Below are 27,721 nucleotides of genomic sequence, written 5' to 3'. Positions count from 1 at the left end.
TATAACTCGCAATTGCGAGTTTATCTCACAATTCTGAGAATAAATCACACTTTATAACTCACAATTACAATTTTATATCACGCAATTCTAATAAAAAGTCGAAATTATCCTTTTTTTTTGTATTCTTTGGCGGAAACAAACTTCCATACCTTCCACTGCTATAGTGCTGATAAGGAAAACTGACATGGTAGGAGTGAGAATGAAAGATGCTTTTCGTACCGTTCCACATCCGACGGACCAGAAATCACCCTGTTTGAGATGACGGAAGAGTTTTACCACCTTCTATCCCTAACTGCATGTGCAGAATCTCTCGATGCAGCTTATAAATCATCTGGCACTTTAAGAAGAGTCACGAAAATGTTTTAACCCGACAGAGAAACGCTAAGTTTGCTTTGTCGCCACATGCCACGTGATCCGACAAGCAGCCATTCAAGGCAATAAGTGAGGGCAGCAAGTATGATATAGTTTGATCTGTGGATCACAGGTCAGAGAAAGACCTCAGTCACCCACATCACTGTCCTGGTCTCCGATGATAAACAGGAAGTGGAAGCTGAGAGCGAGGAAGGCGGTTCCCAATAGGTCGCCAAGCGCCGTCAGGTACGGGATAGAGAAACTGTCCGGATCTTTCCCGCTCTTCCACATGGAGTGCACCATCCAGTCCGCTATGCAAAGCAACAAGAACACCTGGGAGGGAAAGAGAACGCACACAAGAGCGTGTTGAACATCTGCTACGGGATGTGAGAAGAGTGTCGGCGTAAAGAACGAAACCGCAGTCCCTTCCCCTGTACCTTTGGATGAACTTTCCCACACACACGCACAAAGGGAAGCTCTAAATCAGAAAGAGAGGAAGGGAGTGATTCCAGAAGTAACGCAATGTTTTTGTTTATGGAGCTCCTTTGAAAGGCTCTTCTCGGAAATGAAACGAGATCCCATTCTTTTGAAAAGCGGCGTTCACATTTAAGACAAATATCTGAAACGGCTTCAGATCTACACATCACAGGGCTTTTCATCTATCGCAGCTCATTAAACACAAGCAAATGAGCCCCGTGTTTGCCTTTGCTGAGCATCGCAGACTATTAAAATGCTCCTTTGGATCAGTTTGTTTGCTTAATGGAGATGGAACATTTGAAATCTTGCATTCAATTGGAAGCAAAAAAGATGGACCGCAGCAAGGCTTTTCTCTTTCGTCCCGTGTTCCCGTGCATGTGAAAGACTTTTCATTTAAACGAAATAAAAACGAAGGCTGCCCATTAATCAGGCTGACGGGTCGGTGTGAAACTCTATTTGGAGGTCTGACGCTCTGGTTAACCGCCGGGGCGGCGCTCATTTATATCCGTTATGTTAAGGTCAGCGCGAGATGGTTAAAAAGCGATTCGCTCTTTGCTGCAGATTTTAAACTTCAATTTAGGTAGCATGAAATAAATGGCCATTTTAAAGGCTATTAATTGTGCCTGCAAGGCACGATGAGTTGTGTGACATTATTTCAATAATTAACCTTGCGCGTTTCCGCGTGTGAGAATATCAGAACGACGACCTTTCCGCGGGACATTTCGACTTTTGCTCCTTATAAGGATTTTTTTAATTAACGGTTCAACTGTTGGGCAGGGGCCTTCCTAGTAGCTGAGGAAAGTGATGGTTTGCTAATGTACACAAGCTGTTGAGGCCCAACAAGATTAGCCTTGTAGTTCCACCCTGCGCAAACACACAGACACACTTTTCCATCACTCAAAAGCACAGGGAAAGCAGTCAGAGATGTTGCATGGCATTCACACATTCACTCTCTCTCTCTCTCTCTCTCTCTCAGACACACACGTTTACTTACCCATCTAAATGAGAATGTTCCATATCCATCTGTTATTTTATACAAAGCTAATTATAATGACTACAAACTAACCCAAACCCTAAACCCTACTTTAGAAGAACATCCCCAAAGTAAGGTTGTGTCAGATTTAGCTAACTCACAAACCCACTGAAAGGCAAAGGTTCACGATGGAAAAAAGGTTAAATCTGAACCAATATTATTTTGTTTGCAAAATGACACATTACAGCTGTTGCTTGTTTTGAAAGTGTCATTTTATCATAAAACAACCAGACAGTGTCAACAAGACAGGCATAATCAGCGCTCGAAAAGAATAACCTCAGTAACAAACATATATTTTGTGTATCTTTTGATTGTTTACTATTAATAGTTACCCTCTTAGTCATCAAATTCTCAGTAAACACATGTACACACGATGCACTAATTACAGCAATTACAATAACTGTGTAATAACTAGGTACTAACCCTGAACCTACCCCTAAACCCATGTAGTTACCTTATATGACAGTACTTTCTTGGGTAAGTACACTGTAAGTACAAGTACTGTAAAATAAAGTGTAACCATAAAGATGTATATGTCAGAATGCGCACAGGCTAATTACGAGCTACAGGAAAAACAAGTGAAAAATGTCAATTTTGGTCGATTTGAGGTTTTCACAAAAAATGAGTTCATTAAAGGGATAGTTCACCCAAAAATGAAAATTTGATGTTTATCTGCTTACCCCCAGAGCATCCAAGATGTAGGTGTCTTTGTTTCTTCAGTAGAACACAAATGATGATTTTTAACTCTGTCTGTCAGTCAAATAATGCTAGTGGATGGGAACTTCTACAATAACAGTAAATAAAACTTGCTTAGACAAGTCCAAATTAAACCCTGCAGCTCGTGACGACACATTGATGTCCTAAGACAAGAAACGATCGGTTTGTGCGAGAAACCGAACAGTATTTATATAATTTTTACCTCTAATACACCACTATGTCCAACGGCATTCATCACTCGATTCGTTTGGTCTGATCGCGCTCTGACAACGGCAGTGATGTCTCGCTCTCATTGAAGTATATGCGTGAGACATCACTGCCGCTTTCAGAGCGCGATCAGACCAAACGAATCGAGTGATGAATGCAGTTGGACATAGTGGTGTATTAGAGGTAAAAATTATATAAATACTGTTCGGTTTCTCACACAAACCGATCGTTTCGTGTCTTAGGACATCAATGTGTCGTCACGAGACGCAGAGTTTAATTTGGATTTGTCTGTCGTGTTTTATTTACTCTTATAGTCCAAGTTCCCGCTGACTTGCATTATACCACTGACAGACGGCAGCGGTTGCAGTTAAAAATCATCATTTGTGTTCTACTGAAGAAACAAAGACACCTACATCTTGGATGCGCTGGGGGTAAGCAGATAAACATCAAATTTTCATTTTTGGGTGAACTATCCCTTTAAGCCATCGTCTAGCAATCCCAATGCTCGAAATAGCAATTAAACATCTAAAAATATCTTTATTTGTAATGTTACCTTTCCTTTGACCATGAAAAATGCTATTTTTCTCTGCTCGCTTCTGGATGACTGGTGCTTCCCTCAGCACAAGTTTGGTATCATTTAGAAGCGCAGCATTCAAACTTTGTGAATATTCATAGCGGATTCTCGATGGCATGAGTCTGAACCAATGAAATGTGATTTTCAAACGCATGCTGATGTAAACAAAACGATCTTACTCGTGCCGACTGATCCGAGGCACTCGCATAAAGACACTGCGATCCCGATATACACATTTACACAGGATTACAGTATTTTCAAAATATCTGTCTTGGTGAGTATTCACACATTATCTGTTATGTCTTAAGTGAATGTTTGGTTAACTGTTGGGGAAAAACATCTGATAACATTATATTAGATCGGTGTAATACAGTAGGTCTTAATAATATATAGGCTGACCGTTTCATTAATGTTAATCAAACAATTGTGGAATCATGAAAAAAAGAGTTATGGATATAGATATGGGTTTTGACTTGGTTTGTGCCAAATATGATGTTAAAGTATGGTTGTTGCTAGCTGATTTTGTTTTGCAACCTTCAGAAAACTAACCTGATTTTCTCAAAATTGACTTTGCTGACTCTATCAAATTCAAAAAGGTGTAGTTTATTCATTTTTTGTCTGATTCCGACAAATCACACATCGTTTTTAATAGAGAATGTGAATATATAACCATTTATATCTAATATATCTAACTATTTATATATAATTTCTAAATATTTGCTCATTGCGACTCATTTTGCCAGCACTGGTACATGATATATATGTAAATATTGCAAATATGTGGATTATTTTCTCATCTAAATTTTCTGAGGTCCTCATTGACTCACTGGAAATAAAACATCCCTGGAGAGGCATGTGAACATCCTGCACAGCGTCACCAAAAATACTTACCAGCTATGTACTACATTTAACCTTGGAATTTCTTCCTCTAAAAGCAGACTGTTTTTATTTCTGGAGTTCTATAGATGCCTTGTATTTGAAGACCCATGAAGGTCAGAGGTCAGGGGGCCACCCTCAGAGCACCTGACATATGTTCAACAAGGCAAACTATAGCTGGTGCAGGCTGAGATTTTGTTCATGTGGCAATTTAAGCGTTTTACATGGGATTTTTTTGCCCATTTTTGGTATATAAAAAATAAATGATTGACTGGAAGGTGTGCAATAAAAAGCACAGGTAGATCTAAATCAGCTTAATCACCGTTCAATATTAATGCACTGCTTTCATTGAAGCCAAAGCCACTGGAAGGCAAGCCTGCAAGGTTAGCAAAAATAAAAAAAGCATTACGCCTGCTAATACTGTTGTACGGAGACCAGAGGCTGCTTTTAGTGAATGCATGTCAATGGAGGAGAGGCTTCACTATGCTGAATAAACTGCTTTTGCGTGAAAACGGCTTATCATTTAATGAATCTACGCGAGACCACCTTCCGTCTTCAACTTACGAAAAAGCACAACTGGCATTGCGTCAGTTCTGCTTTTTTTGTAAGTTGAATAGGGAAGGCGTAGGACGCAGCGTAAGCTTTTTGAAATGCCAAAGGCTATACACTACATTTTTCTTACACAAACACTTCAGAAGGCCTTTATTAACCCCCCGGAGCCGTGTGGAGTACGTTTATGATGGATGGGAGCGCTTTCTTGAGCTTCATACCCATTGATCCCGTTCACTGCCATTATAAAGCTTGGATGCGTCAGGATATTTATTAATATAAGTCCGACTGTGTTCATCGGAGAGAAGAAAGTCATATAAACCTAGGCTAGGATGGCTGGAGGGTGAGTAAAGCTTGGGCTAATTTTCATTTGAAAGTGAACTAATCCTTTAACTAACTATTAACATCAACTGAAACAAAGTCCCTTTAAGACAAGTCATTTCACTCGGCGGCCATCTTTGAAACGCCTCTCGGGCATCCTGGGCATCATGCAATCACTTTGAATGGGGAAACATCAAATTCTCCAAAACTGTTTGCCAACTTTACGATTAAATTTCATATTGAAATCACCAATGAAATCTAACAACAACCGGCTCATAAATTTAGTTTCTAAACGCTCGAATCATGACAAACAAAACTGTATTTTTCAGGCTGGATCAAGCTAATGCGCATGCGCAGACCTAAATGCACGTCTCTTTGGAGGCGCGTGTCTGACTGTTTCTATAGAAACCGGTGATTCTAACGGCCGCTGAAGTGACTTTACCAGTCGCCGATTGGTTCTTATTTAGAAGGCGGGACTTATTCCGCCAAATTGCACGTTACACTTTCTCCCATTCAAAACAATACGAGTGACACGTCTTGTGTTATTCTATAGTCTTTGACTGAAATTAACATTAACTACGATTAATAAATTCTGTAGAAATACTGTTAAAGTATTAAAGTAGTTACCTAATGTTAACTAATGAAACCTTGTAAAGTGTTACCAAAACTAATAATTATATTTATAATTATTATTCTATAATTAATTACTATGGATAACTAAAAGTAAGGGTGCACAACGATTAATCGCGATTAATCGTTTGCAAAATAAAAGTCTGTGTTTATGTAATATGTGTTTGTTCTGTGTATAATAATTATGTATATATAAATACACACATGCATGTATACATTTAAGAAATATATGCATGTATAAATAAATATATATATTTTTTATTATATTTAAATATAAATATTTTATATATAAATATAACATTTTTCTTAAATATATACATATATGTGTGTATTAATATATAAATAATTATTATACACAGAACAAACACATATTACATAAACACAGACTTTTATTTTGCAAACGATTAATCGCGATAAATCGTTGTGCAGCCCTAACTAGAAGTTCTAAATTGATACATTTCTACAGTTAAATACATAGAACAGTACTTAAAATGCAATTTTTCAAAAAGAGAGTAAGAATTCGATGATTAATGTATAGAAACGATTCAAAAAGAGACAAAATGACTGAGCAGCACAACAATCCAATAAATGGCCCCACTCATTTTTCCTGTCTCTCTGAATGCCTCTCTCTTCTTCTCCATCCTCAAGGATCCTTCAAACGGGTTTGAAGTTAAACCGTATGGCTGCAGCTCTCAAAGACGTGTGTGTTTAGGTTAGCGAGGGCGTTTCACGAACACTGTACACATACAGACAAACTTCCTAAAAATACCACACATTCCACCGCTCGCAACATGCCTCCACGTGCCAGCCGCTGAATGCACTTACTGAGGTTCTCCGCGGGTAATCGATCTTAATTGCGATCTAAACAATTTACGAAAACACCCTTTTGGAATAACCAAACACTCACAGATACATACACACCCACTTACACACACAAACAACACCTGCTCACGCTCACTAATGTCGTCGTTGTTTCATTCAGAGGGGAAATGCGGCGTCTAAAAGCTCTGGGGATTTTCTAAAAGGTTTGTAGGTTTATGATGGGAAAAAACTGCATGTTGTAACATTGTTACATGTGGGCGGCAAGCGGCACATTCGTCGCGATTAAGCTGAAGATGAAATGCATTCCCCAGACCGGTATCGTAAAATGGGTGTCTGGTTTTATGATTACAGGCTGACATTTTCTGCTACAGGAAATAGTGCTTACACCTGAACCTCAAATAGGTGTCAGATTTAATAAAAAGATATAGCGATGACAGGTTATCTAAACAGCATATGAAGATGTCGATGTCTTGACGTCTGGTTAGAAGGCTTCATTGGGATTGGGATTCTTTTCATAGTGTGACAACAACATCACACTCACCTGGAAAAGAGCCGCAGCCAAATACACAACCATGAAGACAGGCGTCAGTGAGGTGTGACCTCTTTCCATCAGATCAATAGTGTACAGGAAGATCAAATGGCCAGGAATAACCAGTAACAGCAGTACCTGTGCTGACCTATGATTGGCCCCTGAAAAAAGAGAGAGAAAAAGTATAATTTTTGAAGATATATATAATTTTTTTTACATAATTTTAAATTTGTTTTATTTCCATTTAGCTTCAATTTATTTCAGTTTTTATTTTAGTATTAGTAACTTTAGTAATTCAACTTTAAGTTTAAGTTTTGAACTTAATATTTATATTTCATGTTATTATTTATGGTTTATTTCAATTAATGGAAACATTATTAATAGTTTTAGTTAACATGTACACCTTTTCATACTAGTGTTATATATTAGTATCATTAAGATATATTATAGTTTTTATGTTTATGTTTTCCATTTTCATTTCAATTTCAGTTAATTTTTTTGTAATTTTGTTTTGTCATTTTCGTCAGTTTTTCTTTTTTAAAATATATCTATATACAGTATTTTTTTATACATTTTTATTTCAGTTTTATTTATTTATTTTTTGTTCATCGAGTTAAACTAGATAAAAATGCGAAATGTAGCTGAAATTAAAAATCATTTTATTTTTAAGTAACGTTTATTTTATTTCAACTCAAGCAACGAAAATGTGTTTGTATGGTTTCATTTTTAGTTCCGGTAATAACTAGAAAGTAAAGTTAGTCGGGAAAAACTTAAATGTTGCCAAAGATTTATAAGCTTCCTAGCATGATTTATCATGTTGTTAGCATGTCTTGGCATGTATCTAAGCATTATTTTGCATTTTGCTAGCATGCATGTAAATGAAAATCGGTCGAACTAATAAAGCATCCAGTAGAAAGAGACTTAAAACACCACAGAATACAAACAACCCTCAGCGTGGGATCTGTGCATGTGTGTAGCTGTATTTGATTTATTCTATGTTTAGAAGTCTATATGCATACAGTAAACATCTCATTCACAAACACTACACTTCTCACTGCATTAGCATCCCACTCAACCCCCGCAGTACGGCGTCCCTGTGCGTTCAGAGTCCTTGAAGGAGGAAGATTTATGCCCATCTTTCCAGATGGCACTGCTAAGCTTGCAGTGGGCGCCGTGCCCCTCATGTGCTTGGGCATCTGGACTCTGTCCCCAGAGTCCTCTTGTTTCTCTAAGAAAAGGCCGTGCATCAAAGCTCCGGCATCAACACGCTGCCTCAGTTGTTTATAGGAAGCGTTCTCTGCTTTTTTCCCAGAGATGGATCGTTATACACAAACCACCGTTACACACACTCCATTAAAGCTAATGTATACACACTTGCAAGGACTTTTAAGTGATGTTGCTCTAAACACTGGTTACTTGTTCTCACTCTCTTTAATACAGGCTATGAACTGACTTCAAATGTGTGTCACTCTCTTTAAATTTGTAGGACTTTAAGGATGTTCGGAGGATTTCAAATTACAAGAAAGCAGTGGTGTTCATGCGGGAGGCGTGGGTTTGATCCATGTCATGCACCGATCCTATTCCTTCATTATTTTTTGTGTAATTTATCTACTTTGTTAGTCAAAAAATATATAAATAAATAAAAAATAAATAAATATATATATATATATATATATATATATATATATATATATATATATATATATATATATATATATATATATATATATACAATAAATGAATAAAATAAACACTATATTGTAATTGTGCATTATTTCCTAACAAGACAAACCTTAGTCAAATTATAAATAAAATAAATAAATGAAAAATGTGACAATATTATTTCATTTTATGCATTTAGAATTCACTAAATGCTAACTATAAAATTAGCCTTAGCAAGACAAAGAAATCAGTCATTTTATTCCAAAAAACATTCAAAATGTCATTTCCACCACAGAATGAATAGTGAATTGATACAGTGGACATTTGTTCAAGACGGTGCATTCAAAATTCACCTGTGATGCTTTTGTTAACAAATGAAATAAACTAGCAAGTGTGTTTTAAAGGGTTAGTTTACCCAAAAATGATGTCTCAGTGAGGCCTCCATTGACAGCAAGTTAATTTACACTTTCAAACGCCCAGAAAATTTATATTTAAAACAGTTCATGTGACTACAGTGGTATGTTATGAAGCGATGACAATACATTTTATGCGCCAAAAAAACAAAATAACGACTTTATTCAACAATATCTAGTGATGGACGATTTCAAAACACTGCTTCATGAAGCTTTGGAGCTTAACAAATCTTTTGTTTCGAATCAGTGGTTCGTATTGCATATCAAACTGCCAAAGTCATGTGAACCATTGAAATTTCGAAACACTTATGACGTAACGAAGCCTCGTTTACTGAAATCATGTGACTTTGGCGCTTTGAAACAAAAGATTCGTAAAGCGTCGAAGCTTCATCAAGCAGTGTTTTGAAATCGCCCATCACTAGATATTGTTGAATAAAGTCACTATTTTGTTTTTTTTTGGTGCACAAAAAGTATTCTTGTCGCTTCATAACATTAAGGTTGAACCACTGTAGTCACATGAACTGTTTTAAATATGTTTTTAGTAGCTTTTTGGGCATCTGAAAGTGTTTATTTGTTTAATGTTTAAAGTGTTTAAGTGTATATTATCTTGCTGTCGATGCAGGCCTCACTGAGCCATCGGATTTTATCAAAAATATCTTAATTTGTGTTCTGAAGATGAACGAAGGTCTTATGGGTGTGGAACGACATGAGAGTGAGTAATTAATGACAGAATTTTCATTTTTGGGTGAACTAACCCTTAATTTCTAAATGTCTAAAGGGTGAAGTGCAGCTACATTTCATAATATTTCTTTTGTATGTGAAGCACATTGGGGAAGTGTTTGGGGTTACCTGTGCCACAGAAGGTGCGGCAGGGGTAGTAGCAACCCTTGGCCTCGTCAGGAACCTCTCCAGGGGTGCTGTGAAAGTGCAGGTAGGTGGATATCCGACTGGACTGGATGGCCACCAGGTTTCCCCCGATACCTACAATAAAATATTACTCACATCAGACAAATAAACACTGAGATTACAGGGCTAGAAATTGAATTATAAACAAGGAGGGAAAAGCAGTGCACTTGTTTACAGCAAGTTTAAGACTTCAGGTAAATACATGACTAAAGAACCAAGAAAGATAACTATATTAGCGTCCACGCCAGCAGACGATATTGTTGTTTATTCAAAGAACATGCTGCAGTTTTGTCGTCTGCAGCTTTAAATGCTCAAACTCATTAAAGCAGGATGGATTCTGATTGGCTAGCGGTGTTTTTAATCGCTCATTATCTGGAAAAAAAACAGTTCTGAAAGTGATTCAAACGATATCATTTCTCTGTGCCGTTATTGTTATAGTTGCGGTGTGAACTCTGCTATTCTTCCATATTTAGAGCGATTATCAGAACTATATCTTTATCTTCATGGTTATAGTTATCGTCCTTCCTTATCTCTCACGTCAGTGAAGCTTCTGCAGTGAAAACATTTTTTAATCCATGAATGCAGGCTTAATTTTTTTCACTGTCAGACTAGCAGCCATGAGTCACCAGTACTAACTCTGCTTTTGTCCCCCGCCTTTTTATCTCTCTCTTTCTTCCTCTCTTTCACAGCACACACAGCCCTTCCCCTCTCTCTCTCTCTCTCTATCCTGAGTAAAGAAGAGTGTGTCCAGAGCTGCAGTAATGATATGTCACGCCCAGCAGTTCTGGGAGAAGACAAGTGAGTGAGAGAGATTGAGAGAAAGACAGAAGACAGACAACACAGAGACTGACTGAACATACACATCCTCTGCTCTTTTTACACCATCTGGTTTGTCACTCTGCTGAGCTAAAACATCTGCTTTTGAAATAGAACAAAATAGTATAAAATACAATGGGATATTTGTCCATTTGAGTGAAAAGGAACAAAACAAAATCAAACAGAATAGAACAGAAAAAGACAAAATAGAACCAAATAAAATGGAATATAATAGAACATAACAGCACAAAAAACTAACTGAATAAATAGAACAGAATAAAACAGAACTAAACAATATAATATTAAATTGAATAGGGTGTTTTCACACTTGGGTCCTCTGAATCAAGTGAAAAAGGACCCAGTTCTCTTTATGTTCACACTGTCCCTGAAAGAGGACTCAGATCCTTTTTTGGTCCACTTAAGTAGGAATGTGTTCCTCTTTGTGTTCATACTGTTGCCTTTTGGATCTAGTCCAGTTCAGTGTTTGATGGCTTGACCCTATGGCCTACAAAATTTGATTCCATTTACTTACATTGTATGTGCCTCATAACCAAGAAATTTGTGTGTAAAGATTATTATTATTAATTATTATTTTGTAAAACGAGATTGCTACAAGTGCTCTTGAATGAGCTTAAGTTTGCACAAAAATATTTAAATTTTGTTGCAATATTACATCCGTATTCTTGCACTATATCACACATCAATCTTTGTAAGTAACATTTATTTTGAATTGTTTTCCTTGAATCACGTTGACCAAGCATCTGATGACCAAACTACATTGGAATTCATGAATGGAAAAATCAAGTGAGCCCAGAGCGGTTTGTGTTTTTAGCAACCCGTACCGTAAGATGAAATCGAAGCGACTCAGACCTCCTCCCGAGATGGTCTCGGTTCGGTTTGTTTTTAAAGGTGCCCTAGATTCAAAAATTGAATTTACCTCGGCATAGATGAATAACAAGAGTTCAGTACATGGAAATGACATACAGTGAGTCTCAAACTCCATTGTTTCCTCCTTCTTATATAAATCTCATTTGTTTAAAAGACCTCCGAAGAACAGGCGAATCTCAACATAACACAGACTGTTACGTAACAGTCGGGATCATTAATATGTATGACCCCAATATTTGCATATATGCCAGCCCATGATCGAGGCATTACACAAGGGCAGCCAGTATTAACGTTTGGATCTGTGCACAGCTGAATCATCAGACTAGGTAAGCAAGCAAGAACAACAGCGAAAAATGGCAGATGGAGCAATAATAACTGACATGATCCATGATATCATGATATTTTTAGTGATATTTGTAAATTGCCTTTCTAAATGTTTTGTTAGCATGTTGCTAATGTACTGTTAAATGTGGTTAAAGTTGCCATAGTTTTTTACTGTATTCACGGAGACAAGAGCAGTTGCTATTTTCATTATTAAACACTTGCAGTTTGTATAATTCATAAACACAATTTCATTCTTTATAAATCTCTCCAACAGTGTGTAATGTAGCTTTAGCCACGAAGCACAGCCTCAAATTCATTCAGAATCAAATGTAAACATCTAAATAAATACTATACTTACGCGATTAGACATGCTGCATGACGAACACTTTGTAAAGATCCATTTTGAGGGTTATATAAGCTGTGTGAACTTTTTTTATGTTGTTTAAGGCAAGCGCGAGCTCTTGGGGCGTGGAGCACGAGATTTAAAGGGGCAGCACACCCTGAATTGGCGCATTTATAATGATGCCCTAAAATAGGCAGTTAAAAAAATTCATAAAAACAAAAAAAATGGGGTATTTTGAGCTGAAACTTCACAGACACATTCAGGGGACACCTTAGACATATATTACATCTTTTAAAAACATGTTCTTCGGCACCTTTAAGGGGTCTGAGATCGTTTGGAGTGTTCACATATGGGCCAAAAATCACAAGAACCACACTCAAACACCCTTAAAATATAGAACATCAGAACTAAACTGAATAGAATAAAACAAAACAGAATCTCACAAACAATGAAACAAAATAGAGAATAAAAAATAGAATTTGACTGAAAAGAATAAAACATAAGATAACACTGTCAAATCCATCATCCAACTGTTGGGGATTTGGGAATTGCTTTAAAAAGCACTGCCACTCCAGGGAAAAAAAACCCCAGAAATTGTTCTTTCAGCTGAAAATGTTTAGTAACTGCAATACTATTAGAGATTATTTTTAAAAAAGTTACACTTTCAGTCCACAGCCATACTGTAAATCAGTGATCCGAGTTACAATAAGCCACAGCAAATCTATTTCTCACATACAATGGTGCATTCATGCCTACAAATGGCAATAATATTTCCCATAGTTAGTTAAAAAGCAGACCTAAAGGAGAAGGATTATCTTTTAGCACAGCTCAGGCCTCTGCACAATTAGCCCCAACAAGGCCTTGTTTATGTTTAATGCCGAGGGTATCATTATGCCACGCTGTGCCACGTCCCTGTGGCAGTGCTGGAGAGACGCCATCTGTACGGAGGAGTGTGTGGGCAAGTGTCTGCGGTTCAGATTAGCTGGCCAGTTCTAAAAATGTTTAGTTTTCTCACAAATAAGCAACAACACGACATTTTGGATATGGGCTGGGGGGCATGAGAAAAGAGCGTATGGGAATTTTGCGACCTTTCCTGGAGCATCGAAGTCCAATTAATCCGGTGCTTGTTTTAGCTTTGTCTGCCAACAGGAAATGGAGATGATATGCAACCTCATTTCTGTCCAAGCAGTGGGATTAACATATATAGACAATTTAATCTGGGTTACAGCAGGCTGGTGTGGCTGGGTGTGCAGCAGGGCTCGAGTATGGGTCCAATTGGATTTCATTACGTACAGGGTTAGACATACCGGGTTGGGATATTCAAAACGACATATTTTTTACCCGTTTTAAGGCCTGTATAAATATTAGGCTGGCTGCAGGTTCATTTGACCCTGATCGGATGGACTACTTAACATGTAGCCTTAAATGTGCAATTCTCTATTTGCAGAGTCTTGCAGTGAGACTCTCCAAAAAAATAGCATGAGATAATGCAGCATAACAAGTCTGTTAAAAGCCTGTCTGAATGTATAAGTCTATAGCTGCTGTCGCTTTAATTGGGATGAATTTATAGATGCAACTCTTCAGAGAGGGTTTTATCATACATGACTTACAGCTAAAGCACAACATTCTAATTAAAGCACTGCACCGAAAAACATTAAAAGTAAAAAAATAATCTAGATAAACCACACTAATTGGCTTGTCGGGCAACCAATCGACCACTGTGACCCATCCTTAGTCCTGGGGGCGATAAGAGAGGTCTGACTTTGTTCTATTTATATAAAATAGAAACTATTTAAGTGGCACATGCGTGCGTGTATGTTGCAATCATTTAAATTACCTTGCCTGACTCGCTTCCTGTTTGGGCAGACAAACCATAAAAGCCCCCGTTACTCATCCAATCTCTCTCTTTCCTTCATTTGCCCTTTTTTTGAGTTCCTCTCTAAATGCTTCTCTCTTAGAATCAAGGATTTTGGGACAAACTTTAGATATTCCGACAAAAACGGTCTTCTTTCACACACACACACACACATGCAGAGATTCTAACAGCTGTTTGGTGGTCTGGGCGGGAGAGCATAGACAGACTGCAGACAGCATAAATGTCTCTCATTAGCGTGCTTTAATTAAAAAACGTATGGCTCTTTGTGGAGGTGCCATGGCCCTGGCTTCCTTTCCTGTTACCACGAGAAATTCAACTGCCACAATTAATGACTTCACCCCACGGCTCAATCTCATCCAACTCAATTTTAGCTATATTTCATCCTTTGGCTTTTTCTCAATATGGAAACGTTCATTAAAAATCACAAAAGTGCCTATATCTGCCTCGAGGAATCCTGCGTGACTTTAAATGAGGACGAATATTACAGAGACGTTTCTTTTAGGTAATGACAGTCTGAAAAGGGAGTGAAATATCAGCTGTGAAGAGCACCAATGTGTGCCATGGACATGGGGGCGTAGGTCTGCGAATTAAGGATTTAAAAGCTTAAACCTTTTAAAGGGAACGTTCACCCAAAAATGAAAATTCTGTCATTAATTACTCATCCTAATGTCGTTCCAAACCCGTAAGACTTTTGTTCATCTTTGGAATGCAAATGAAGATCTTTTTGATGAAATCTGAGAGCTTTCTGTCCCTCCATAGACAGCCAATGCAATTGAAGTAAAAAGTAAAAGCCTAAATTAAATCTGTTCATCATAAAACGCGATCGAATCTCTTCAGAAAATTTGGACTAAACCGCTTGATTCATATGGATTAGTTTTCTGATCTCTATGAACTTTTTGAAGTGTCAATTGTGTTGGCTGTCTATAGAGGGACAGAAAGCTCTCATATTTAATCAAAAGATCTTCATTTGTGTTCCGAAGATGAACGAAAGTGTTATGGGTTTGGAACGATATGAAGGTGAATAATTAATGACAGAACTTTCATTTTTGGGTGAACTATCCCTGTAAGAGACAAACAAGACACTAAAATCAAGATTATTGATGTTGTTTGGCCTATTATATAGTGTTGTAAATTGTATGTATTTTCAGAAGACAATCAGTAGACGCTTTATAGAATATATTTGTAAAAAATAACAAGTCTCACCATTGATAACGGGCGTGTAAACCACAATCCCAGCCAGGTTGGGATCAGAAACAGTTTTGTCCAGAATGAGTCCTCCAATACTGAAGTAGAGAGAAATTACATTATGTTAGAGCACCAAAGGAAGGTCTACATGCTTTTTCAGTGTGTGTGTGAATGCATGGCCAGGTGTGTGAGGTGTGTGTATCTGTGTATCACACCTGCTGATGAACATGGCAGTGATCACAGGCTCCCAGCCTGAGTACAGCAGCTGACGGCTGGCAGGGTGTTTGGAGGAGATGACCATCCACAGCGGAGTCAGACACATGAAGAAGGCACACACCAGAGATGACACGTATGGGTGAGAGTCTGAAAAAATAGACAGAAGAACATCACAGTGAATACAGGTTATTTTGATTAAAGCTACTTTAAAGGGATAGTTCACCCAAAAATGAAAACCGTCATCATTTACTCACAATCATGTCGTTACAAACCCTACAAGGCCCCAAAGACTTTCATTCATCTTGGGAACACAAATGAAGATATTTTAATAAAATCTGAGAGCTTTCTGTCCCTCCATTGACAGTCCTCGCAACTACCACTTTGACGCTAAATAGATCATAAAACTAATCCATATGAATTGAGCGGTTTAGTCCAAATTTTCTGAAGAGACTCGATCGCTTTTTATGATGAACAGATTTAATTTAGGCATATAAATGTTCATCAACGCACACATCAGTTGTGGTAAACGGAAGCTCAAGCATGCTTGTTGTTGTTGAGCTTCTGTTTATGTTCAATGATCAATGTTTATATGTGAATAAAGGCCTAAATTAAATCTGTTCATCATATAAAGTGATCGATTTGGACTTAACCACTCAATTCATATGGATTATTTTCACAATCTATTTATGAACGTTTTGAAGTGTCAAAGTGGTAGTTGCGTAGCCGTCTATGGAGGGACAGAAATCTCTCAGATTTCAATAAAATATATTCATTTGTGCTTCAAAGATTAACAAAATGCTTACAGGTTTGTAACGACATAAGGCTGAGTACATTTTTGGGTGGACGAACCCTTTAAAAATGATGAATAACTTCCAAGTACGTATTTTAGAATCACCTTTTTTTTTTTTATTTAATAAATATTCTAAATTGGCATTTTTGGAATTCTCCAGCTTTGGAATTCTTTCATCCTCACAGGTATGTGGCCAAAAGCCTTCTTTTTATACACCACAGTTCAAACGTTTGGTGTCAGTAAGAATTTCTTTCCTTTTGAAAGAAATGAATTGACAATATATTTTAAATTGTAATATTTCACAATATTACAGTTTTTACTATAATTTTTATCAAATAAATGCAGTTTTGGTGGTGAGCATAAGAGGCTTCTTTCAAAAGCATTTAAAAAAAATCATACCGACCCCAAACTTTTGAATGGTAGCATATGCCCTTCTCCACCCAAAAACTTAACAGGAGTGTCGTCCTGCTCTCTGACCAACTGTAATCCATTTTCTGCCATTTTTCAAAACCTGAGAAGGGGCTGACAGATTGACAGAAAAAAATAACCATGACCGACATCTTGTTGATGACAGACATCATGTTGCCGGCTGCGGTCCCGTTTAAAGAGCACACATCAATCAAACCCCAAACAGACTTGTATATCCATTTAAGATTTTTCACAATGATTTTGCTGGCAATACAAAACTAAGTAACATTGTGAATATCACAATAAATTTAAAATGCTTTAAATTTGCCCAATAAGTTTCCCAAAGATTATGCCATTACAAGATTCTTCTCCATTTTTATAGTCTCTAAATAATTGTGTTTCATTTCTATGCAGCACAGTTATTACAAAATGGTTCAAATTTCGCAATTTATGTTGCGCCACCGCCTCAAAAACGTTTGTGGTAATATCAACGTGGTGCCCCGATCAGGACTGACAATCATATTCTGCTGCTGTGTGAATCTAGCCGTACTGACTGGCTCTAATTGGATTTAAGCAGATTGAGGAAGAAAAATATGATCTTCTTAAAAACCGAATCAAATCTTTTGATGCAGGCAGAGACGCCAAAAAAGGTTTCACTCTTTGCTAAATACTCTTCACCACACACTAAACAGCCTAAATCTTTAAATCCCAAACATAGAAGCAACATCTGTGACTATATTTAGTGTGAGATGGGCATGACAGGGCAGCGGTGTGCACTAATGATGGCAGAAGCCTCTCTTCTCGGCCGGTTGGCGTGGCTGATATGGTTTTGGCATGGCATGGTGGTGCCGTTTGCCTTGCCTTCACCTCACTTCACCTCTCTCAAAAAAGGAAAGACTAAAACTAGAGTGCGACGCTCAGTCTGGGGCTTATCACACTGAGTCATCAGGGAGCAAAGCTCCATTAAACCCAGCACATAAACAATCCAGAATGCTGCTCTGGACGGCCCACGTGTGACTTTCACACTTTCAGAGATAGTGTTTATGTCTGTGAGAGAGACGCTGTGCAGGTTTGGCGATGCTTGCAAGGGCCAGGTTTTTTTGAAATAGTCCCCACAAACAGAGAGAAGCATGGTGAAAACCAAATTTAAAGTGGCCCTCAGAAGATCATAAATTGGCTGATATTTGATTTTATTTTTAGGCTTTGCAGGAACTGACAAGAAAGTTCATTTCTTTGTTTGTTTAAATTCATTTTGTTAATATTTATATTAACATTTATGACATTTTAAAATGACATATTATTAAAAAGTAAATAAAGTTATTAATATTAACATAAATTAATTAATAATTGTGTGTATATGTAAAAATTGTATAAATATAAAAATTGTATATATATATATATAGATAGATAGATAGATTAGCTAAAACAAGGCAATAATTTACAAATTTATTCTAATTAACCACTGAATTTATTCAAATTAATTTTGTATTATATATTAATTTTGTATTATATATATATATATATATCTTAATTTTGTATAATATTTGTATTTATTCAAATTAATTTATATATATATATATATATATATATATATATATATATATATACACACACACACACAATGATATATTAATAATAGTAATAATATATATATATATATATATATATATATATATATATATATATATATATATATATATATATAACAAGGCAATAATTTACAAATTTATTCTAATTAACCACTGAATTTATTCAAATTAATTTTGTATTATATATTAATTTTGTATAATATTTGTATTTATTCAAATTAATTTTATATATATATATATATATATATATATATACATATACATATACATATACATATATATATATATATATATATATATATATATATACACTATAAATACAATGATATATTAATAATAGTAATAATATATATATATATATATATATATATATATATATATATATATTTTTTTTTTTTTCAACAATTTAATATTAAATAAATAAATATATATATATATATATATATATATATCAAAACCAATAATAAAGAACAAATAAATTAATTGCTGTGGTATTGTAAAAGTATATGTTTCAGTATTGTGTCCACCCTAATGGACAGTGTTAAACTGAGTGTCATTCAAGAGAGGCGCTTGACGGAGAGACTGTGCATGTCTGTGTGGAAGAGAGAGACACAGTCAGCCCAGTGTGTGTGTGTGTTTCATGAGTATGTGGATACGTAGACACAGAGAGGTCATGCACTATGTCACAACACTCTCATTGTCCTGAGCCAGACTCATTAGCAGTGTGACCCTTCCCATAAAACATATCAACCCCACGGTCCCATAAACCGTACCTTACACACCTCACCTGACTTGCTGACACCTGCAATAGAGTGTGAAATGTGCTGTTACATTTAAGATATATTACTGGTCACGCTCTAATATGACAGATTAAGCCTGAAATTATTTTACATTATTCTTGAGACAGTGTTATGACAAATCCATCTAAATTGAATTTTCTCAAGGCTGGAGTCTAAAGTGCGGTATTTGTGTGCCCTCTTGTGGTAGAAAACTGAAAGCATGTCTGATCTGCTGATATATCAAACTCTGAGGCTGATGAAGGATCCTAATCAAAATGGAACCAAAAGTGACCCTTCAGGTTGTCAAACTTACTTTTTAGATGCATACTTTTAATTCAAGTGAGGCTGTGATGCCTAAAAATGCTATCGAGGTAGGCAGTTCACTAGGGTTTGGAACAGAGCCCTTATTCTCACACGCATCTTTCTCACCTATGCAGTTGTAGAGGCCCTGGCTGATCCCTGCCAGGATGGCCAGCGTGATGAGGTCACCAAAACTGGCGGCGATGGGCGTGGCTACATTATCAGGGTTGATGCCCGTCTTCTTAGAGCCCACAATTACACCCACCATTATTATACCTGAGAGAGAGGGCACAAAAAAAAACATTGGTTACCTTACCTACTAGGAACTGGACATTCGTAATGTGAAACGTGACTAACAACAACAAAGAAGATTAATGTCGGATTGCGATATAACAACGTGGCCATTATTTGTTGTGAAAAGAACTGCTACATATAAGAGTATTAGAGGTTAATCTGCAGCACGTACCCTGCAGCATTGATGCTATGAAGGCTGTAGCGACACTACTGGAACACAGCAAAACGGCGTGACTGAACTGGAACTTTCCCTCAGGAATCCAACCCAGTACAACAGCCGCTACTGCTGCCAGGAACCCTATTACGGTGGCCTGCACCTGAGAATGAGAGAGACAGAGGGGTAACACTGGGTTTTATTGTTTATTTATTTTTTTTTAAGTATAACAACATTTCATACATTTTTTAGATTATTATTGACCCTTATTATATTATATATATATACACACACATATATATATATATATACATACATACATACATATATAGATAGAGATAGATGATAGATAAACATATACATAAATATAAGATATAGATAGTATTTTGCACTTCATTATTTTAAAGATAACAAAAACATTAAATATAACATAAAATATATGTATATATATATAAATATTTATTTTACATTATTTTTTTTTTACAAAACGCAAATATAATATATACACTGGGTTTTATTAAAAAAATAACAATAATTGATATATATTAATAATTGTTAAATATACAAATAGAAATATTATATATATATATACACACAGTATTTTTTATTACTTTATCTTTTTTAATTATTTTAAAGATAAAAACATTATATATACAATTTTTATTGATTTATTATTTAGATTTAGATTTTTAACAAAACTATTAAATATAAAAATTACATATAATTACAAATAAATATAGATAATTATTTTATTATTTATAAACTTACATAGACGCTTATATAGATAGTACTTCACTACGTCTTTATTAGGATCTGTGTAAACATGGAAACCCATTATATCCTGATAAGATCTCTGTTCCAAGTAAAAACCCGATACAAAACTCTACAAGCGTATTTAAATATACAGGGTTACTGACGCTAAATTAATTTGCATTTGCTTGTTTTAAGGCCAGTGTTGTATATGTAAGCCTACAGTATTGTATAGTTATTGTCTGGTGCAACTTCACACGATCAACAAGGTGCATGGGATAAAAACAAAGCTATTTATAGACAATACCAGCAACACTTGTGGCGTCAAGGGGTCAAAATTAACAAAAGATGGAGCTAAAAGATCAATGTTTCATTTTGCCAATGCGTTTTGGCACACAGGCCTTCATCAGGGCTAAAAGGTTACAGGTGTGTGTAGGTTCCTTTAAATGCAAACAGTGACAAAATTCAAACTTACAAAGAAGCAATGAGAAAATTACATATAATATCACCCACCAATCACAAAACTTATAAAGCAAATGATCATGCATCAACCAATGATATGCAAATAACAACAATCACAAAAGTTTGAATTTTATCACTGTTTGCATTTAAAGGCAAAATAAAACATTGATCTTTTAGCTCCATCTTTTGTTAGTTTTGACCCCTTGACGCCACAAGTGTTGCTGCTATGTAAGCCTACAGAAAGCACTTACCTGTTTCAGTGCCAAATTCCCAATAATGAGGTTCCACTTCTCTATGGGTGAGTCCATTTTCCCCACATTCACCTAAGGACGACAAAATTCATGAACATGCTTTTTCCTCTCATCCCTCTCACCCGCACCCTAATCTTACACTTATTATTTGTTGTGAAAAAATCATCACAATGCAGAAAATCTTCATGGGCCTAAAAAAAGAGGCTTCATCTAAAACATGTCTTCTAAATTTTGTGTAAAATATGTTGTGAACCTAAAAGCTAAAACAAGAAAACCACAAAGAGGAAAAAAATAATAGTATGAGACCAAATTACTTCTGAATGGTGGATTTTGGCACTGGATATTTGACATTGAAAATAAAACCACCATCTGAGGAAAAGATAATAACATTTCGGGTTTGGAATGGATCTCGGCCTGCAATGTAACAAGATGGCCGACTCCACAACCAATGAGCCAGTGTGTGTGCACAAGTGTGTGTGCTTAAGAAAATAAAGGAAACAAATGTAAATGTGAAAGAGCAGCGTCTAGGAGAGAGTCGTCTGAGGGCAACAGACTCGGTTTGTGTTTTTCTTTTTTTTCCACAGCTGCACGAGGGTGAACAGAAGGCCTGTACTTTAGCCCCTCTCCTCCGCTCAGTCCACACCACCAGGGTTTGTTTATTCTTTCACCTCGAGGGGGGACGACAGATTTGCCATGAGAACACTAGACGCTAAACGGCATGAGCTGAAACCCCTCTGAGCTCCTGAGACCCAGACTGAGGGAAAAAAAACACTAGCTACCAAAAAAATAAATAAAATCACTCAGTCAGCAGATAGCAGCTGAGACTCCAGCGCCCAGAGGAAAGGGCAGGAGAGAAGAGTGGGAGAGAATCAGATGGTGAACTAGCTTATGTAAACTACACACACAAATATACCTGAGTGTGTATATGTGTGTATAAATATATATATATATAGTAATTATGGTGCGTTCAAGTCATGTCGTAAAGATCGTAGTTACGAGCTGAATGCACATGAACGCCACCACAATGTCGTAAATACGAGTGGGAAGCTCGGGATTTTCTTTAAGCCCCTATCTGTAGGAGTTGGCGTGTGAAACATGCCGAAATACCACAATACTTAGGTATTTAGCAGTGACATTGTCAGGCTTTTCTATTTACAACGAAGTAAGCTGATTCCCAGCAAAAAAATACGATAGCATAATAATATAAAAATGTAATATGTAACAATAAAGTTTACAATGGCTTCATAAATAAATTAATTAAAAACATAAAAAAGCAACATACAACCATTGCACATTCTTTGCTCTACATTTTCAAAAAGCAGAAGTGTTGTTATTTTGTGTAATTAATTTAAAGAAGGCACACTGCCATCATACTTGAACGCACCTACTATCGTACACACGACTTCCCACCTCGTAAATACGAACTTCCCAGAAGGACTTGAATGCACCATTACTACCAGCACCAGAAATGATCAACTAAGTGCAATGTAGTGTTGTCAAAAATATAGATTTTTTCGATACATGTCGATAGTGACATATCTGAAACGCTTCCAATACTTATTTTCTGTATTGCACATAATTTCACTCATTTCCACAGATTTTGTGCGAACGGCCAAAGTGCGCACACATAAAGTCACCTGTCAGTACTAAATTGAGTAATTTTTTGCCGCTTTTTGCTCCTAAACAGTCAAAAACACACAATATAATGTCAAAATGGCAAGTATTCACGTAAATACAGTTAGTTATGTTTTAAGCGAATGTAAACAGTTGTGAAAGAAAACTCATGTGTAACAGTATAATGGATCAGTGCGTCAGGTCTTAAAGTGACAGCAGCCTAATATACCTGCTGCCAAATTATGAGATAATATTAAAAATATCAATATGGCAGTTTTTCCCCATGGTATTAATGTCGAAAATTGTGGCCAGTGAAACTGCTGAGTGGCTAGTAACTTTGGAAAGCCACTAGCCACAGTGGCCAGTTTATGTTAGATGCGATTAATCGTGATTAATCAATTTGACAGCACTAATAAATGATTAATTATTACAATTATTACAAAATAAAGATGCTGATTATTACATGTTGTCTTGAAAAACCTATGTGTGTTTTTCTTAGTCAGACATATGGTTGGAAATACCTGTGGAGTCATAACCATAATAACAGGCTAGCTAGTCACTTCATCACAGATCTATGGTTTTAACTACCAGCTGCAGTCTATGGAGATGGGCACAAGCATGAATTGTCAGGTCCTGACAGGTGAGAGCATGCCCAAAACAAGCCCAGATCTCATCACGAACCACATCAGCAGAGTCACTGGAGAACTTCTTAAAGAGAGCTGACAGTCACTATGTCCAAACAGTAGTTGGATTGTTAATTAGTTTGGATACTAACCGCTGTGGAAAGTCTGGAAGCCAGAGTCATCTCCAGGTTTCCTTTCAAACCCAAAAGAGCCGGAACCAGGATGAAAATCTCTGTAATGTTCTTAAACGCCTCCCAATGCTGAGGAAAAAAAGAGTGGAGAGATTATTGCAGTGGAGTCTATAGCAGTGGTTCTCAACGAGGGGGTCGGGGTCCACTAGGGGGCCTCAGCAAACTTCCAGGGGGGCCTTAATAAATCTTTAAATTATTTATAGTTATATTAACATAAGGTTATTTAATTAAACCAGAGGTACATATCAGCTAAGACAGGAGGGCCTTTGAATATTGCCTTAAACAATGGGGTCATTGAACATATGGAGTCAAAAACGTTCATGTTCTTTTTGTTTTTACCAGTTGTATTATCTGCCAGGCAAAAATTATAAGTCTAATCATATCCAAGTTAATACTTAAAAGGCACAGTCCACCCCTTTTGTGAAACACAAAATAAGATATTTTGAAAACTGCTACAGTGTTTTTATTTGTTGGTGATGTTCAAAAAGTGAAAGTCTGATTTTCAACCACAATGACTTCCATTAGATGGACAAAACATTCTTCAAAATACATTCTTGTGCGATCCGATCGGAAAAAGTCATACAGGTTTGAAATGGCACGAGGGTGAGTAAATGCTCCATTTAAAGGGTTAGTTCACCCAAAAAAGAAAATTATCCCATCATTTACTCACCCTCAAACCTTCCGAGGTGTATAACTATCTTCTTTCAGATGAACACAATCAGAGTTAAAATATCCTGCCTCTTCCAAGCTTTACAATGTGAGTGAATGGGGGTTGAGATTTTGAAGCCCAGAAAAGCACATCTATCCATTATAAAAGTAATCCATACGCTAGTTGTTCTAGTTTATAAAGTTATAAATATGGATATTTTTCTTACAATAATGTATTGCTTCACTTCAGAAGGCCTTTATTAAAGGATTAGTTCACTTTCAAATTAAATTTTCCTGATAATTTACTCACCCCCGTGTCATCCAAGATGTTCATGTCTTTCTTTCGTCAGTCGAAAAGAAATTAAGGTTTTTGATAAAAACATTCCAGGATTATTCTCCTTATAGTAGACTTCAATGGAGCCCAAACAGTTGAAGGTCAAAATTACAGTTTTATTGCAGCTTCAAAGCGTTCTACACGATCCCAGATGAGGAATAAGGGTCTTATCTCGAGAAAAACATCGCTCATTTTCTTAAAAAAGAAAAAAAAATACAAATTTTATATGTTTTAACCATAAATGCTCATCTTGAACTAGTTCAAAGTCTGAACTAAATTGTCATATACAATATGCTAGTGCAAGTATATAACAATTAGTTCAAACTTTGACCTGTGGAGGGCAGTAATACACTTAGCAGTGTCTACACTGCTGGAATTCAAATAGAGAAGAAGAAGAAGAGAGCTAGTTGAAGATGAGCATTTATGGTTAAAACATATAAAATGTGTTTTTTTTTTTTTTTTTTTTTTTAGAAAATGAGCGATGGTTTCTCTAGATAAGACCCTTATTCCTCGTCTGGGATCGTGTAGAACGCTTTGAAGCTGCACTGAAACTAATTTTGACCTTCAACTGTTTGGGCTCCATTGAAGTCTACTATAAGGAGAATAATCCTGTAATGTTTTCATCAAAAACCTTAATTTCTTTTCGACTGAAGAAAGAAAGACATGAACATCTTGGATGACATGGGGGTGAGTAAATTATCAGGAAATTTAATTTGAAAGTGAACTAATCCTTTAATAAAGGCCTTCTGAAGTGAAGCAATATGTTATTGTAAGAAAAATATCCATATTTATAACTTTATAAACTAGAACAACTAGCGTATGGATTACTTTTATAATGGATAGATGTGCTTTTTTGGGCTTCAAAATCTCAACCCCCATTCACTCACATTATAAAGCTTGGAAGAGGCAGGATATTTGAACTCTGATTGTGTTCATCTGAAAGAAGATAGTCATACACCTAGGATGGCTTGAGGGTGAGTAAATTATGGGATCATTTTCATTTTTTGGTGAACTATCCCTTTAAGGTTTCAGAATCTCACCTGTACTATATCAAGCACCACACCGGCTGACACCGTCCCAAACCCAGCTAGAAGGAAGGGAACTAGTATCTGCAGTGCCATGGCCAAAGGCGACTCTTTGGGCATGTTTCTGGTCGCCAGCTGCTGCCCTTCCTCCTCGCTCTCCTCTTCCTCGTCTGCCTCTTCTCCCGAAAGCCTGGCATCAGGCAACATGGGCTCCGTCTCTGCATAGCGTCCGTCTCCGGAGTCAGACAGGCTGACAGATGTTCTGCTGCCGCGGTCCGAGTGGCGGCGGGGCTCACGGTGAAACCCGTTTTTGAGGGACTCTGGCTTGGGTGTGCCGAGGTCCACCATGGCCAGCCGTTCCTCCTGTAAAGCGGTGTAACCGGCAGGTACCATGGTCTGAAGCAAGGAGGGTATGGGTCTGAAAGAGATGGAGCTCCAGGGTCCTCCAGCCTGTGCTGCAAGACTAGGGCCCAGGGAGCTGAGCACAGCACCCCCTATGGTTCGGAGGCTCATACTGTAGACGGGAGCTGACTGGGCTCATGGCCCTCTGAGCTTTGAGAGGAGCAGTAGATCAGCAGAACCAGCAGGTGGCATCCATAACACAACAGCTATGAAGAAGCGCTGGTAGTGTCAGAGTCACCTGATGAAGAAAAGTACAGAGGGAAATTCATCAACAACAAAAGTGTATTTGCACTGTCCCACACATTCAAGGTCACATTATCATTATGTGCTTTCTGTAAGCAGCTGTTATTTGATCTAGATGCTGAATTGGCAGTCACAATGTTTAGTACACAATCTGAACCTTATTTACTTCAACAGCAATTACTAAGTACACCATACTTGGAAGTTGAAACTAACTTTTCAGCCTCTTTAGTATTAATAATACATGCGTACTGTGGGGGAAAAAACACCCTAATTAATTGCACAGGAGTCTGGTTATTGTATGACACATTCTTATTAGAGTCAACCAAGAACCATCTGACATAAAAGTAATAAATAAAACATATACAAGATGATGCAATAGTGAATTTCAATATTATCACACAGCCAAAACAATAAACAACACATATTGCACGGAAAATGTTTGTAAACAAAGCCAGTTCTCAGAACTTCGAAAAAATAAAGGAAATGGAGAAATGCATATGCATGTGCTCAGAACAACACTTTTTGCTGCAAGTAACTACACATATATTTGACTGATATTATTTGAGATATTTATAATATACATGTGATGATGCAGTAAGCGGACAAGCTGCATTTCCTGCCAAACAAACTAAGAAGAAATGCCGGATTTGTGAAGTTTATATGGTTTGTGGTTATCAAAAAATAGCCAATTGTATATCTTAAGCTTTAGGTGGATGAACTGTGCATTGGAATCATCCCAAAACATCTTAACATATTCTCCGGCTGCCTGATGGTAAACATTCATAATTAATTATTTAAACTCCAAAGCCAGTCAAATGGAACCAGAGCTTTACTTAAAGTGTGGTAGATGTTATTAATGCCTCTTAAGGGTGAAAATGTCATAACGAATGTATTTACCGTAATATTTCCAGCTCCGTCGACACCAGTTTCAGCCTCTTCCCTGATCGCTGGACTGGAGCTCGATGACAGCGGCGGCGAGTCATCACTGCCGTGCACTGCGACAGCCGCCGGAGCGAGCGCGCATTTCAAAATAAAAGCACAATGGTGTTTCTTCGACTATGGGCTTTAAAAACTAATTTCTACTTTTTCCATCTTTTTTTGGTACATTAAGGTCACATTAACACTGTCTTAGACACCTTTTTACCATAC

The 27,721-nt window shown here is 36.8% G+C and overlaps 1 protein-coding gene across 2 annotated transcripts; it reads right to left on the bottom strand.

The window, feature by feature from the left end:
• Positions 1 to 27,589, bottom strand: slc41a2b (solute carrier family 41 member 2b). Of its 2 annotated transcripts, XM_048155474.1 has the most exons (12): positions 27,470 to 27,589; positions 25,943 to 26,567; positions 23,882 to 23,989; positions 21,493 to 21,564; positions 20,048 to 20,192; positions 19,711 to 19,857; positions 19,290 to 19,304; positions 15,715 to 15,862; positions 15,518 to 15,597; positions 10,011 to 10,142; positions 7,099 to 7,247; positions 1 to 684 (listed from the first exon to the last, which is right to left on the bottom strand). In XM_048155474.1, exons 2-12 carry the CDS (start codon positions 26,438 to 26,440, stop codon positions 499 to 501), a joined length of 1,680 nt encoding a protein of 559 aa, XP_048011431.1. In that variant the 5' UTR covers positions 26,441 to 26,567; positions 27,470 to 27,589; the 3' UTR covers positions 1 to 498. The 2 variants fall into 2 exon arrangements, with proteins under 2 accessions (XP_048011431.1, XP_048011432.1); XM_048155475.1 differs by lacking the exon at positions 19,290 to 19,304.
• Positions 27,590 to 27,721: the final 132 nt, after the last annotated feature.

This window comes from Megalobrama amblycephala, linkage group LG14 (assembly GCF_018812025.1).
Source record: "Megalobrama amblycephala isolate DHTTF-2021 linkage group LG14, ASM1881202v1, whole genome shotgun sequence".
NCBI classification, from domain to species: Eukaryota; Metazoa; Chordata; class Actinopteri; order Cypriniformes; family Xenocyprididae; genus Megalobrama; species Megalobrama amblycephala.
The sequence above is the reverse complement of the archived record's forward strand: the minus strand, read 5'-3'. Positions and strand labels throughout refer to the sequence as shown.